Source organism: Colius striatus, chromosome 15 (genome assembly GCF_028858725.1).
Source record: "Colius striatus isolate bColStr4 chromosome 15, bColStr4.1.hap1, whole genome shotgun sequence".
Classification (NCBI taxonomy): Eukaryota; Metazoa; Chordata; class Aves; order Coliiformes; family Coliidae; genus Colius; species Colius striatus.
Window position 1 is genome coordinate 9,527,692 of NC_084773.1, and position 15,911 is coordinate 9,543,602.

Genomic DNA, 15,911 nt, shown 5'->3' on the forward strand with positions numbered 1-15,911 from the left:
CAACATGAATTTTAGTTAAAGGCTAAGTACCCATTATCCTTTGTCCCCTTTTTATTATTGCTGTTTGTATAGTAGGAATTACATGTAAAATCTAGAATTGAAACTTACAGCAGTATATTCACTGAAACTGTGTTCTTCTGCTATAAATCTTTGTATCCGTGCCTGTGCAGTTCCATCTACAAGCCAGCCATACCTTTCAACTACAATTCAATTATATTGTATTAATATTATTATAACACATACGCTGTGTAGTAAGTCACTTATTACAAAGAAGTAACACAGTTATTTAAGTACTCTTCCATCACTCACTATAGTTTTCTAAATACTCCTTTGGACCTTCTAAGTTGTCTCTGATAGATTTTTTCAGTGTAGATGTGGCCCATGCTATGACATGATTAGGAACCTCAGTGTCCAGAGTTGCAGTGCCTCCCATTAGCCAAGAATGTACCGATTGGACGTTCTAAAGAGAAACGTAAGTTCTGATTATTTAAATTTTAAAAAGCAATACAACGACATATATATTTTAAAAGTAAGTTGAAATCTGCAGAAGACATTATCAGAAAAATATAAGATCCTAATTGTGACCAATTACATATTGCAGTTAAATATTTAAAGACAAAAACACACCTGAAATGTCTGTCCTATGTGATTCACTACGAAGAGAATTGCGTCTTCCAGGTCTTGGAAGCTTGGATAAAACTCCATTTTCTTTTCATCAAGAGTCAGTGCCATTTTAAATAAAGGTAGACAATTTCTGTCTTCAGGATCAAAAAGTTTCACAAAAGCTCCAACCGTTCTTATCAATAACTCTTTAAGCTAGATGAGAACATACACTACCTATTAGTTGAAAGAACAGAAAGCCCACCAACCCCACCCACCCCTGCCCCTCTCCCTTCATTCAATAAGCCAGGACTTCATTTTAGTACTTTTGGCCAGATTCATGGACGACTAAAGTAGTGCAACTTTTCCTAATAACTTCACTGGATATTAATCCAAATCCTTAAAGGATGTAAACTAATGAACAAGTAAACAAACATTTCAGTAAAGCCAATGCATTTATTTCTGCTACAGAAATAACTCCATTACTAATACATGCTTTGAGCATAAATTACGTATCTCGAATGCATTTTCTTCATTTTTTTTATGTGACAATGTCTTGATTAAATTAGTGTCTCATTATTTTTCTACAAAGTAAATAAAGGTTTAATCTTAAAAATAACTGCCTTCTCAAACTGTTCCACATATACATCCTCACTGATTTTTATGTTCTTAAATACTTTCAATTAATGGGAAATGAAAGGATTTTAAATTTTCACTGAACTGACAAGTTTGAAAAACAATTGTCTCAGTCTGAAATCAGTGATTTAACTTGAATATTCTTGTTTTATTATTATTGGGATACACAATAATTGAAAAATCCGTAAACAAATCAGTAAAAAATTAAATGAGAAACACTGCATATAACTTCCATCTTGATATAAACAATCAGGGAGAAAAAACTCGCAAAGCACTGTGGAATCACTTTCAGTTCAAAAAAGTGTGTCCAGAAATTTTGCAGAACTACAGCCACTTGCACACACACTGGCAAAGCTTAACTTTCAGTCTGTTTGTGTAAGCATGTTTGTTTTCAAGGGAGGCTGACCAGCTTTTGTTCATTTTGCTAACATGAGATGTAGTTGTGGTGCCAAAATCAGTCATAGGAAGCGTCCTGGGAACACAGAGGTATTTCCTTCTTTAAGCTAATTTGGGAAAATCATAGAATCATAGAATGGTAGGGGTTGGAAGGGACCTTTAGTCCAACCACCCTGAAGAAGCAGGTTCACCTAGATCAGGTCAACCAGGAACCAGAAAAAAAAAGAAAGAAAAAAAGAATAAAAAGAAGTAGACAAGGCCATGTATTTCTTTTAAATGAGGGAAGCGAAAAATATTTTAATTTTGAACAGTTTATGCAACAGATGGCTAACAATGATGAAACAGGCCCATCTCATAGTGTAAGATTTTTACCTGATTGGACATAAGCACTGCCACACAGTTATAGAAAGAGTCGAGCTGATCCAACTCCACGTCTTTTAACGCCGCCTTCTGAGTAAAGAGATTGATAACTCTTTGATACCATGTATTCAGTACCTTCTCTTCTGCTTTAGAACAGCTTAGAGACACATCAGTCCTTAAAGATTCACAGTTAATTGGCCCTTTCAATCTAGAAAAGAAATTTACAGGCAATACTATAAACAATATTTTTACACCCATGGAGTAAAGTAAAAGTAATCTATACTGTATTACAAACCCATTCTTTCAGCAGAAAGTGCAGTAGGAACCTAAGGATCACTTCTATTGACATACATCAGGAAAAAAAGTACTTAATTCCCCGGGAAATAAAGAACTGTTACAAGAAAAAAGAATGAGGAAAAATACAATCTTTTTGAAAGTCATGAAAAAGTAAAGTTCCAAGATTAAAAATAAAATTCAACTGATGAAAATCAGCAAGAATTCAATCTTGAGGGTTAGCATACAATTCCCTACAGATAGTAATACCACAAGAAGTCCATTTTTCAGGTGCTTCTTCAAACACACTTCTATGGGGATCATAGCATTAAGATGAAACAAATAATGAGGAGATCTTTACAGAATTAAAGGCAAAACATAAGCGAAAGGGCTGATACTACCAGCAATTTGAGCAATAAAACATATATATGTAACAGAGAGGTTAAATGTGTCATAACACAAAGTAACCTACTCAAAGAACACTAAATTACACATGCAAGATATTTTTATTTAAAAATCCTATGATAAATAATAGAATTGAACAAACTCTTCTTTACTAGCTTCAAAAATCTGTGGTTAATAATTCACCGAAACACATTTTACCTAACATTTGATAAATCCACTAGAAGAAAGGCAGAGAATGCTGCATAACCAAAGTCCAGTAGAGTTTTCATTGTGGGGTGGAGAACGTGCAAGTTGGAAGAGATTTTTTTTTTTGCTTGGATAAACCTGTTATGCCATGGCCTAGAATAATCCAGGCCTCTGAAAAAAAACCCCAAACATCAAACAAACAAACAAACAAAAAGTTAATAGAGTAAACAACACTCAAATAAAACATTCTTATATATAAAAACTAGGATTAAAAAGCTTACTCCCTAACATGAATAGTTATTTAAGTGCCATACACATATCCTCAATATGATGGAAGCCATAAAGATAAACCATGTTTTTTACTCCAGAGTATTTTCAGATCACCTGCTTCACCAGCTGCTGACAGGAGTACTTATCACTAATATTCAGATAGCACAGATCCTGATGCTTCAGCAAATTGTGTAATTCAGATAATGATATTATTTCTAACTGAATTCCTCTTATATTTTTGAGAGTGTAATAGCTTTTCCCTCATTCTCAAGGTTTCACTTCAAAACACCAAAATAATATAAAACCTTGGCATCAGAAGCAGTTTTGGCATGTTAAATAATGCTGCCACACACCCACAAACACACACACACACATCATTCCAGAGGTGGCTGCAATACACCTTGAAGGTCTGGGCAGTCAGAGCCAGCAGCCTCATTTGCAGTCATTAGTGCTACTCTACGTAACTGTAGTAACAGTAATAAAACACTGTCACTGTTAAAACTCTGTAAAGCATTCAGATAGAAGATGTTCAAATGTAAGATTCTCTACATAGAGAAAAAAAGTCTCACTAAGGGACTTCAGAATTAATATTCTGCCATAACACTCTTCATGCAGTTCAACAAGAATTTCAGTCACGCAATTGTTTTGACAATGGGTTATTTGCTAATTTAATTCGCTCACAGAGGTAATAAAGGCAAAGGTGCCTCCTCTTCATCTTCAAGTCCTTTTATATCTGGTTTAATAAGAACACTTCGCACTAAGAACAAAAGAAAAAAGAACATTAGAAGAAAATTAAACCATATTCAGTATGCCCTGTACTTCCTCAGTCCTTCTCCACAATGAATCAAACACGTTGTAGGATGGAAAGGTAACTGTATCAACCAAGTCTTCAAAACCCATTCTCCCAAAGGTAATTCAAAATCACAGTTTATACTAAATATCTATACGGAGTCAGGTGGTTTAATTCCAGTTTCATCCCCTATTCTTGAAGGTTTTCAGATGTTTAAACAATTAAGTATTTTCTTAAGTAATTTCTTCACTGAGAGGACAGTCAGTCACTGGAAAAAGCTTCCCAGAGAAGTGGTCATTGCATGAAGCCTGTCAGAATTTGATGAGCATCTGGATGACACTCCTAGTCATACAGCTTAGTCATGCAAGGAGCAGGGAACTGGACTCATTCATCCTTATAGATCCCTTCGAACTTGAGATATTCTATTATTCTAAGTATTTATGACAATTTTGTTTAGTATAATAATCGTAGAATACTATAATTATCTTACTAATGACATTACGAAAAATCTAGTCCCATGTCAAATAGTGTATTTTTTTAATCTGTATTTTTAAAAGATCAGCCCTCCCCTCAAAACTGACAAAACTTGGCTCAATTTCAGATTTCAAATACTGTAAATGTAAATTAAAAGGATGATTCATATATGATCTCAAGGGAATATACTTTTCAAAATTTCAGTTCATGACTCTTAAAAAAGTTTAAAGCTCAAAGTGAGCTGTGTGAGTGACATCAGAAAACAGCTAATTATCTTTGGAGATTTTTATTGCGAGCTTCCTCAGGCACAGAAAGCAGCACCAGAAAACTTGTGAATGTGCTTGTGCTGAACAGCTTAAAAAAAGACGTTGTTCCTGAAGAGGCAAAAAAAACCCACCGTAAAAAATTTCTCCTTTCTTTAACAGAACCCAGTGATACATTCTTGCATAAAATTAACTCAACAGGTTAAATAAAATGAAATAAGTTTATCAGCAATCAATCTTTTTTGGATGAAGTCTATCACTGCCTTTGTCTTTGCTTAAACTGGCTGTTTAACTTTTTACTAGTCCAAATAAAATCAGCAAGTTTTGCCTTATACATTACAGCCAATACACATTTGATGAGGACAAAAAAGGGCATGACTGTCTGAAAGAACAATCTAGAAAAACTATTGTCAATGGGAGAATATTGGAAAGCTTTTAATACATATATACATATTAATATATTAATATTAGTACCATGTAGTTTCTGGTACTTACCCATATATCTTCTCATGCTCTTCTCATAATCACTTATTATCTCCCTTAAAAGCTTTTCAGTTAGCAGCTCTCTGTCTTTGCCTTCCAAAAGTGATTGTGGCACCAATGTGAGTATGGACATTAGCCACTGCTGCTGAATGGGAACCACCGGATTGCTTCGCACGCACTTCTTCATAAAAAGATAGTTTGCCTGTAAGGACAATATTGTCACAAGTCTAACAATGGGCTACAGAAGTATATTTGCATTAGGCTAAACAGAGAGAATTTTTAATTTCACAGAACATAATCAACCTCTCTAAATAGAGACCATTCACTCTTCTATTCAAAAAAAACCCCAAACACAAGAAAGAATTTAACTCACTCTTTGTTGTTTTAGTTCACTGTTCATCTGCATTAAAAGGAACAGAAAATTATAATGTATTTAGAATGTATAAACAAAAATATCAAAACATTTAACAAATAAAGATTTTATTCTGCATATATCCAGGCACCAATTTTAGTGGGACCATTTGAGCATGTAAATACATTTATTAATTACTAAAGATTGGGATAAGTGTCTCTAAGTAAATGCTAAGAATTAAGAGGCATAGAAGCCCCAATAACAAAGAACAAATCAGGTAACACTTAAAACATAAAAGAAATAACTTCTTACAGTGGAAGGTAGTTCTGGGATAGAGGGTGCAGGATCTCTGTGATAATTTTCTTCCATAAATACATGATAGACTTTTAAAGCTCGATTAATTCTAAAGTAAAATATAGAGTTAGAAGTGAGGAAAAACTGTATTAAAAATAATGCTATCATTTTAATTGATGCAATCTGCTTTTTCATGTTTACCGATTCCTTCATCACTAAAAGCTAATATTGCCTTCGCATACTCTGTCTTCTCTTCTAGAGAGCCACATGTATCTTGACCACAACCCTATCTTACTTCTCATCAAGTAACTACAACAAATCTTATCCAACTGTTATGGGAAATGGATTCCATCAAATGTCCTTCTGTTATTAATGATTTTAGATGGAAAGTGTTCAGCACTGCAAAAACCTTTAAAATTACAAGCATCATTATTATTTCTCAGATGTCAAATGTGCAATGTTTCTTTAAAGTGTCAACATTTCTTGCATTACATGAAACTCACAGTAACTGATTAAGCATCCTTTGCTGTTCCTTGCATCTTCGATGTGTCAATAGTTTCTTCTGTAATGGTGACAAATCAAATGTGATTGATGAAGGTAAAACAGTGGGAGGAAACCAAGTTCTCAAAGTCTTTTTACCACCAGGTGCTTCACTTGATTGTGCCATCTAAAACCACAACAAAATCAAAAATCTAGAGCACAAGTAATCCCATCCAGCAGGCAATTTAACAGGTGCATGTATTAAGTCAAAGGTGCATAAGACATAAAATAAGGCAGTCACAGGGATTTCTGCAATCTATGTGTGAAAGTTTAGCTTTCAGAAAACAGAATACTGGATATGCTAAAATGGCAAAGTTTAACAGGAAGTGTGTACATAGGTCTGCAATAGCAAAAAATTATGGTACAGTTCTATGAACTCAAGAGTAGCACATTGCATACAAGTTCCATTACTAATGTCTGTAAGTGCTAATCTACCAGCTGAACACAGCGCAGAAGATGCCAGAAAGGCAGGCCACTAAACCCTGGCAGACTGCACCTGACTAGCCCCGAGGGAGGCACATTACCTATTCTAATAAGGCCTGGGACAACAGGGCTGTTCCTGTGGCTTCGGTAAGTGATTACCTATTCCTTTCTTGTCTTGTCACTAAAAAAAAGGTCACTGCTTCCACCCAAGTGAGATAATGTAGAACAAATTCAGCAAGAGTGGCTTCTAAAGTTCTGAGGGGAAAAAAATGCCCCAAAGTGTCCTTGATGTTTGGTATTACTGTGAAGATAAAGCTGCAGTAAATTTTCAAATACAAGATCCAAGAATTGTGCTGAAGTGGGAGGTAGTCTTTACAGGAAATGAAACAGTATCATAATGACGTTCACATAGACTTCCAGCATCACCACAACTGGGAGCTAAATGATGAGAAAGCTATTCTTTAGACAATATAACTGTTAAAAAAGAGACTAAGGAAATTATCAAAAAAGCATTTATATCAAACTAGCCCTCTATTTTTCATGTTTATCGAGGAATAAAATAACTGTTTATTTTCTGTGTGCAAAACGGTCATTAAAAGTTCTACTTTACAAGTGGAAAGGTTAATAAACTGCACAATCCTCTTGTAAAAAGCAGTGTAAAATTGGAGACTATTCAGAAATTATTTTGTGACGCTGAAAGCCTTGTGGTGAACTTAGCAGGCTGCTCGAGAACTCTGACTTGTATATAAACATACAAACATCAATAGACCCTAGTGATGGTGTGTTTTGTATTTACCAAAGGCAGAGAAAAACTTCATTTCAACTGCCTGTTTGGAAATGTTTAACAGAGCACCAGAACAAGTGCTTCTCTAAAAATACCAAGAAGGTGCTTGACTCTTTTTAAGCTGCAGCAGCTCTGGGTGGTGTAGATAATATTCATTTGTATAAATGCCATGGTGTACACCTTCAGACGCAAATCTAAATTGAGATTACTAAACTCAAAGCGCCATCTGAGGGGATGTGGCTAAACCCTGGCTTGTGGGCACAGAGTCTCAAAGAAAACGAGGCCGGCAAGGTAAGCAGATGGGATCTTTGGTTATGACCATAGCTGTGGGTAGTTGGGCTGTGCAAGAGAAAAGTGGAGACAGGTATGGGTTTGAAATAAGAATCCTAGCCTGGAGACAGGATGAATATGTGGAGCTGATAATTGGGCAACCACAGCTAAAATAATATCAAAAGAAGTTTGATTATCACCTCGTATGAAGGCAGAAAAATAGTTAAAAAATAAAGAAACAAAATACCCACTGTGTGTTTGGGCTCATTTTCACTGAAACATTATCCTACTGTTTAAGTTTTGCTTGTGGCTGAGTATGGCTTTCCCAAAAGACTGACTGTAGGGTTCCCCTGGAAACACGATACACAAACTCACAAATGCATTTCAACAGTTTCTCACGGGGGAATAGAAAGCAAAACCTACTGCCTAAATGAATGGTATATCCTAGAAATGAATTAAAACGGGTGCTGCTGGAGGCACCCAAAGAAATAAAATGCAGCTAAAGACAGCCGAGACAGTACTAAGTTTCCCCGACACAGGCCAGTGGGTGTGAAGAGCAGCACCGACCCGTGCCACCGCCGCGGCCCCACGGCGGGCTGCCCCACCGCTCGCGCTCTCACCTCTGCCGCGGTCCCGACGGGCTGCCGGGCAGGAGCCGGCTCCACACAACAAGGAGATTGCCATGGTGCCGAGGGCGGGCGGCAAAAAGGGCGAGGCGCGGCTGCTCTGTGCCGCTGCCGGGGTTGGCGTGCTCACCCACAGCCCCATCACGGTCCGTTTTCACTGGCACCATTTCAAACGCCAGACACGGAGCAGGGTACCGAGGCCGCCTCAGCCAAGCGCTCCTGAGGGCATTAGCCACGGCTCTCCTCAGCTCCCCCACGGCTGCGGGCAAAACCGCTCATCTCACGGCCAGACCTTTAACTGTACCCTTTCCGCTTTCGGAGCGGACTCCTCCCTTGAAAAGCAACCAGCGCACAGCACCTGAACGGGAGTCGTGCCTGCCTACATCCCCGCTGTTAACTAGCTTCACCTGTCCATAACAGAATGCTCATTCGGTGCCTGTGTGCTTACAGAAAGGGTGTTTGTTGTGCTTTGTACAGTAAAAGATTAACATACTCTCGTGGTTTTTTTTTTAAAGGAACAAAAAAAGCAGCAGAGATTTGGAAAAATCTTACCTTAAATTTCCCAGGCTACCACAGGGCTCAGTATAGTCTAAGAAGTTAGTCTTTTTGTTCCTGTGTTCTGCCTGCACAGAGAAAACCCGTCTTGTTCCACACCTCAAGAATGCCTAAGAAATTGTAATACCCTCAGCTGTTGCTAAGTTTCTACGTTTTGTAAAACTACCCATAGAAATCCTAAGAAATTCCAGAGATTAACTACACAGCTGCCTACATTTGACACGCCTTGAAAATCCTAATTTTGTACGCATGTGGGCAAAGCCCCACGAAGAGAGACTGTGAGAAAAGCTGGAAGCAATGTTAGATACGTTTTCAAAAGCCCTGCGTCCCTTCCTAATGTACTTCCACAGCTCAGGACTGTTCCGAGTTCGGTTTCAATCCAGGCAGGAAATGCTTTCTCACAATGAGAAAACAAACCCAAAGCCTCCATACAGAGAGTCATCCCTAAGCAGTTTGTCCCTCATGTGCACGTATTGGTGGGAAGCCAACCCACTTTTCAGACAGCCGTTTGCCAGGCGCACGTGAAACTTTAGTGAGGATGCCGCTGCTGAGGAAACAAAACCCGCTGCTTCCCCGGGCAGGCTCGCCCACACCCCAAGGGCGGGGTAACCGCCGGAAAAAGGGCGAGGAACACGCACGAGCGAAGAGCGCCGCCACAGCAACGGCACCTTCCCTACCGCGCCCCGCCCTGCCCCGCCCCGAGGGGTGACGGTTGGCAGCAGCCCCGCCCCGCCCGCCGCGAGGGGTGACGGTTGGCCGTGACGGCTGGCAGCAGCCCCGCCCCGCGGCCGCGCGCGCCGCGTCGTTTCCGGCCGCGCCTGTCGGAAGCGGCCGAGTTGCGGCGCCGGCTCCATGTGGCGCAGGCTGCGCTCCGCCCTCCAGAGGCTCCGCCGCTCCCCCGCCACTTGCCTCGCCGGGGGCGGCTGTGCGCCGGCCGCCATGGAGCGGGCTGTGGTGCGCTGTGTGCCGTCCGAGCCTAAGCTGAGCCTGCAGTTCGTGCTCCCCGACGGCAGCGCCAAGCACATGCAGCGGGACCAAGCGGAGCCGTTGGGCCGGGCTCTGGCCCGCATCGCCAACAACGCCGCCAAGGGCCACGCCAAGGCGGCGAAGAAAACCAAGAAGGCGCGGGCGGAGGACAGCGCGGCGGGGGAGGCTGCGGCGGTGGCGCCGGCCGTGCGGCTCTTCTCCCGCGACGGCGAGGCGGTGGCTGAGGAGGTGTCCAACGCGGCGGCCTGGCAAGACGGCGCCGTGCTGCAGATCGGGGAGGCGCAGTACCGCGTGGAGCGCAACCCGCCGGCCCTCACCGAGCTGCAGCTCCCGCGTTCGCTGCTGGCCGGTTTCCCCGTCTGCCCCAAGGTTAGTGCCGAGTTCGCCGCGCCGCAGCACTGCCTCTTCCGCTGGTACCGCGAGCAGCGGCCCGCGGACGGCGGGGAGACGGCTACGGGCGGCGACGGCCCCACCTGGGTGGAGGCGGCGGCCACCGAGCGCGTCTTCACGCCCTCGAACGCGCTGGTGGGGCTGCGGCTGAAGCTGCGGTGCACGCCCTGGGACGGTGCGCAGCGGTACGGGCTGCCCCGCGAGGTGGAGAGCAGCGGCCCCGTGGAGGCCGGTCCTGGCGCCTGCACCTTCGATTCCCGGCACCTCTACACCAAGAAGGTCTGCGGCGAAGGCTCCGTTCGCGCCGTTTCCTACAACATCCTGGCTGACACCTACGCCCAGACGGAGTTCTCCCGCACCGTGCTCTACCCTTATTGCGCTCCTTATGCCCTGGAGCTTGATTACCGGCAGAACCTTCTCAAGAAGGAGCTGGTAGGCTACAGCGCCGACCTCATCTGCTTGCAGGAAGTGGATAAGTCCGTCTTCGTGGACAGCTTGGCTCCAGCCCTAGATGCTTTTGGACTCCAAGGGCTCTTCAAGATAAAGGAGAAGCAGCACGAAGGCCTGGCCACTTTCTACCGCCAAGACAAGTTCAGTCTCCTTAGCCAGCACGACATAGCTTTCAACGAAGTCCTGCTCTCTGACCCACTGCACAAAGAGTTGTGTGATAAGCTGGCCAAGTACCCCTTGGTGCAAGAGAAGGTGCTGCAGAGGTCATCTGTGCTGCAGGTACCAGCTTTTACATGCATTCTTCCTCTTTTCACTCTCCTCCTCCCTATGTCTTCAGGCAGGTGCAGGCTTCTGCAGTGAGAGCTTCACAATCAGAAATAGAACAGTCGTATACTCTTTCTTAGCTAGGGTAATGAATAGAGCAGAAGAGCAACCTGAGAACAAGAACAAAACATTGAGATGTTGCTGGAGTGGATATATGGAGAAGGCAAGATTATTTTCTTTGTTTTAAGATAAAGATATCTGTTGAGATTTTTGGCTGGGTATCTGTATTTTTGGTTGGTCATATGGCTGACAAGTTTTTCATTACTTAGTCTCGTATGTCACAATATGTATTTCATAAAATTTAAATCAGTTCTAAATAAGATCAAATAATTTATCTTGTTTTAATAATGCCACAATAATGCAGAAAGTGACAGTATGGAGAGAAACAAGGTTGGATGCATTTGTGAGTTTGTTTATGCCAATGGGTGTGCCAGCAGAGCTGTTGTATAAGCACAGAGTGCAAGACACAGGTCTGTCAGGAATTTCATAAATACTCATTGGTTAAAGTTTCCTGTGGACTGAGTGGGACTGACAAGCTTTCTTTGATAAGTAAAATCACCTCTGAATTTTATGTTGAATTTAACAACTATGCAATGCTACAGTTTGCTTGCTAAAACCACAGAGAGATCTCCAATCTGTTGCAGAGGTGAGAGAAAATAGAAGCAGTTAAGAGTGGTGCAGTGTTTTCATAAGCTGTTGATAAAAATATGGCCAAACCAGACACTTAGGGACAAAAGAATGTTTGTCAGGTACCTGGATGTAGAGATAAGCCATATAAGGGCTGAGTATCAGCCCATAAAAGATAAATAAACTCAACTTAGGAGCTTTACTGATCATTAGTTAAGCATCAGATTCTTTCAACTGGATTGCCACAAAGGCATAAGGTAACTGTTGCATTTTAACGAATATTATGTATCTTTTTATTTAAGACTTAAGGTTGCTTTCTCTTTTGAAGGTTTCAGTTCTTCAGTCTACAACTGATCCCTCCAGGAAGATTTGTGTAGCTAATACCCACCTATACTGGCACCCAAAAGGTAATTTTGTCATGTTTCATGCATGTAGGATAACTGGCTTTGTAAAGGTTTTTGTCCTTCTTAGGGAGAATTGATTTTCCTCCAAATTCTTTTGCAACTGTAACCTTTCCTTCTGGAGCTGAGGGTTTCCTGTCTTGCTTGTTACCTACATGAATCCAGCTAGGCTGCTAAGTCTGTATATTTATTTTCAGTAGAGTAAGACTGTTGCAGTCTGCCTGGGAGTCAGGTGAATGGAGCTGAAAGCAAGGCAAGGCATGTTACACACAATTCACCCAAAGAATAGACCATAAAATAGAGATAGCCTTGCATGTGCTCATGGCTTCCCAATCCTATTCTACCTGAAGGAATTATATTGGCATACTACCAGGAGGGCAACCCCAGAGGGCTACAGAAGCTTTCAAAAGAGATTCTTGTTGCTTTTGTGCCTTTCAGGAGCATTAGGATGGCTGCCACAAAATGGAAAGCTGCTGTAGTATGTGTTGAAGGTTCAGAGTTCTTGCATGTGTGACTTTGGAGAGGCAGCCAATGGTTTAAATTAAAGCTTTCATACTCATGAACTTCAAAGGCTTCTTTGTGAATACTGGTTTAAAATGTAGTGCACAGAAAATGTAAAATGAGATTGCTGTTTCAGAGCTGTACATGATATATGTGAATGAGCAACTTAGAAAATTCCTCTAATGCTCCTATGAGGTGTTTTAAGTGAAACATTTTTATATTCTTAGGTGGTAACATCCGTCTCATCCAAATCGCCGTAGCCCTGTCTCACATCAAGCACGTTGCATGTGACTTGTATCCTACTATACCAATCATATTCTGTGGAGATTTTAACAGTACACCATCATCTGGAACTTACACTTTTATTAACAGCGGTAACATTGCTGAAGATCATGAAGACTGGGTCTCAAATGGTGAAGAAGAAAGGTGCAACATGCCTCTAAGCCATCCTTTCAAACTGCAAAGTGCTTGTGGAGAACCTGCTTACACAAACTATGTTGGTGGGTTTCACGGGTGTCTGGACTACATTTTCATTGACAAAAATTCTCTGGAAGTTGAACAGGTCATTCCGTTGCCAACTCATGAAGAAGTAACAACACATCAGGCTTTGCCAAGTGTTTCACATCCTTCTGATCATATAGCACTAATATGTGACTTAAAGTGGAAATAGATCCCCTCTCAAGTGGTGCTTTTGGGTGTTCTTAAAAAAGATTTAATGTACTGCTGGGGAACCGAGGTTACCCCTGGTTTATGTTCTCCTCATGGAAAGTCAGAACAATGACTGAAAAGTTCATGTGTTTAATGGTTCTGCTGAGTATACTCAGCATACTGAGTATACAAGAGTATACTGTCTGGAGTACTTGCATGACAACTTATCCCTCACCTTTTTGTATGCTAACAGGAATATTTTTAAGACAGGAGGTTTTGAAAATTGGATAATCATACACCTTTTTATTGGTGGTTTTAAAGGATTGGGAATTATTTTGGTAAAGACAACATGAATTTAATCAGATCTACAAGACTGTGTGAACTGATCCCTACTTAATTTACAGAACCCAAAGCAAAACCTGAAAACAAATGTATAGAGTTGATTCAACCTCATTGTAATTACTGTCATAAGAACACAATTTTTTAAAACCAAGTTCAGAAGTTGTTTTGTTCACTTACCCTTGGGACCATAACTGTCCCCCAGTTTTTTACTAAGGGGCATGAACAATTTGCTTGCACCTACTACCTTCTGAAAATACTGAGTAGGGAATGGACTTTCTGTCAGCAATCCACCATGTTACATTCAAGGTTATAATTGATTTGGAAGCATTTTGCTTGCCCATTTAAAATGGGTAATGCAGCTAATTTGAGTAGCTGGTAAAACTGGACTATATATATGGGTAGTATCTGCTTTGAACATCTGTTCCTTGTGTTGTTTAGTATTTATTTTGTGGCCACTGGCTATGAAGTTAGGACAGTCACCTTGGTCCAGGAGGGAGATTTTTAACAACATAATCTGGTTTCAGGTAGGAGGAGATACAGAATAGTTAACAGGGTACATGAGCTATCTGTGCCTATATCTTTAAAAAGAAAACACAAGTGACTTACAAACCTTTATCACAACTCTTCTGGTTTCTTCCTCTATTGCATACAAAGCCCACCTAGGTTTTTAATAGTTTTTACTGCATTTTTTCCTTCTAGAAGTAGAGAAGATTATACTATTTTGTAGGAGATAATTTGGATGTGGGGAAATGTATTTTATCCATACCTTCATTGAAATTGTTGGAGAGGTTTGAATAATTTAACAAACTTCTTTCCATGCATCATTAATCCAAGTGAAGCAAACATTTGAAAACTATTTCACTTGTTTCAGCTAATAAAGTTCCCTTTGCAGTTTGTCACTGTTTCCAAATGCTTTTTTTCCTAGTTACTTGTGTCCTGGATACCAAAGCTGTGTACCCTACATTTGCATAACTGCCACCCCTTCATTGTGTTGTGATGAACTGGAGCTTATAGCTGGGAGTTAGTTGCCCAGCTGTTTATATACTACTAAAATGAGTCACTTTCAATGAGCAGGTGGCTGCAGATTGTTGGTCCTATCTATTGCCATAGTACCTGCCCTACTGGGGAGAGCTTTTCAGAAGCTTGTAAACATCTGCTCTTTAAGCCTTCTCTAGGTTAATTTCAATAAAATTATTTGTTGTTTTTGCTACTGTAGTACCCAAGCATCTTGTTAATAAGTTGATGCTGATGAACACCTGCACTGGCAAATGTAACAGGCAGGCCATGGAAGGTCATAGAAGATGAAAAAGATGCAGGGCCATCTGTCTCACAGCTTGTCTTGAACTTGACCAAGGAAGACCAATCTCATGAACTGTTTAGAATTTTGTCACCAACTCTGCACATAAAGCCAAAGCTAAGTGGAAATGGACAAGACTGTTGGAAGCCTGCATTTGTAAATATCTCATGGACATGTCCTTTGCATGCAGCTTTTCCTCCTTTCATTACTTGGTCTTATTTTCTAAACCCAAACCATTAAAAATTTGAAACTTCTCTGTACTACCAGAAGATGGAGCTGGTCAGAAAAGATACTACCCTGGTCTGCCACTTCCAAGAAACAGAAGGTCCCTCTAACTCCCTGTACTGGTACTTGGGTTGCTGCTTCTTTCTCCTTGCAGATCAAGGAGAAGGGGAGCAAAGAAAAACTGTCACCTGCAGAAAGCAAGCAGTAAGGAAAAAGCACAGCACTGGCACAGGACCAGTAAAATTACATGGCCTTTGCACACAGCAGATATTAATCTTCAGGAGAAAATTCAACCCCATGAGCTAGTGCTGGAGATTCTCTGGTCCAAGTACCTCTCATTTCATTAGCAAAATGCAGTGGTACAGGCTGACTGTCAATAGCAGTAATGTACCAGAAACCACAGACATTTCTGGTGCAGCAGCACAAGAGCCTAGATTAGGAAAAAGTCACAATTCAGAAGAACTGTGACTTTGGGATAGCGGGGGAGATGGTGAAAGGCAACTCTCATACAACTTTGGCCCATATCTCCCATGCTCCCAAGATTATTTTTACATCTATGTGAGGTAACATGGTGCTTCCTGCACCACATAATGTACTTTTAGCTCCCTATACACAGCTGGACCTTGACCAGCAAGTAATTGCTCTTCTCTACATCATGTCTAAAACCCAGCAAAAGTCCCACTACATTTGTCTACATGTAGATCTAAATATTCATGCAAAACTATTCTGTGGATGTTGG

General features: G+C 41.0%; 2 protein-coding genes across 2 annotated transcripts in view; one reads left to right on the forward strand and one right to left on the reverse strand.

Moving 5' to 3' along the window:
• The window catches only part of DNAH12 (dynein axonemal heavy chain 12), a 62,686-nt gene extending 54,189 nt beyond the window's left edge, over window positions 1-8,497 (reverse strand). The window contains 11 exon segments of the mRNA XM_062008563.1: window positions 109-200; window positions 310-460; window positions 628-816; window positions 2,005-2,200; window positions 2,869-3,027; window positions 3,808-3,883; window positions 5,149-5,338; window positions 5,510-5,536; window positions 5,801-5,891; window positions 6,286-6,449; window positions 8,420-8,497. Of these exon segments, the coding sequence (XP_061864547.1) occupies window positions 109-200; window positions 310-460; window positions 628-816; window positions 2,005-2,200; window positions 2,869-3,027; window positions 3,808-3,883; window positions 5,149-5,338; window positions 5,510-5,536; window positions 5,801-5,891; window positions 6,286-6,449 (1,335 nt within the window). The 5' untranslated portion in view covers window positions 8,420-8,497.
• A 1,305-nt stretch (window positions 8,498-9,802) lies between these two features.
• PDE12 (phosphodiesterase 12) lies at window positions 9,803-14,560 on the forward strand. Its single transcript, XM_010199233.2, has 3 exons — window positions 9,803-11,086; window positions 12,087-12,165; window positions 12,888-14,560. The coding sequence occupies exons 1-3, from the start codon at window positions 9,833-9,835 to the stop codon at window positions 13,328-13,330; spliced, it is 1,776 nt and encodes a 591-aa protein (XP_010197535.2). The 5' UTR covers window positions 9,803-9,832; the 3' UTR covers window positions 13,331-14,560.
• The last annotated feature ends 1,351 nt before the right edge of the window (window positions 14,561-15,911 follow it).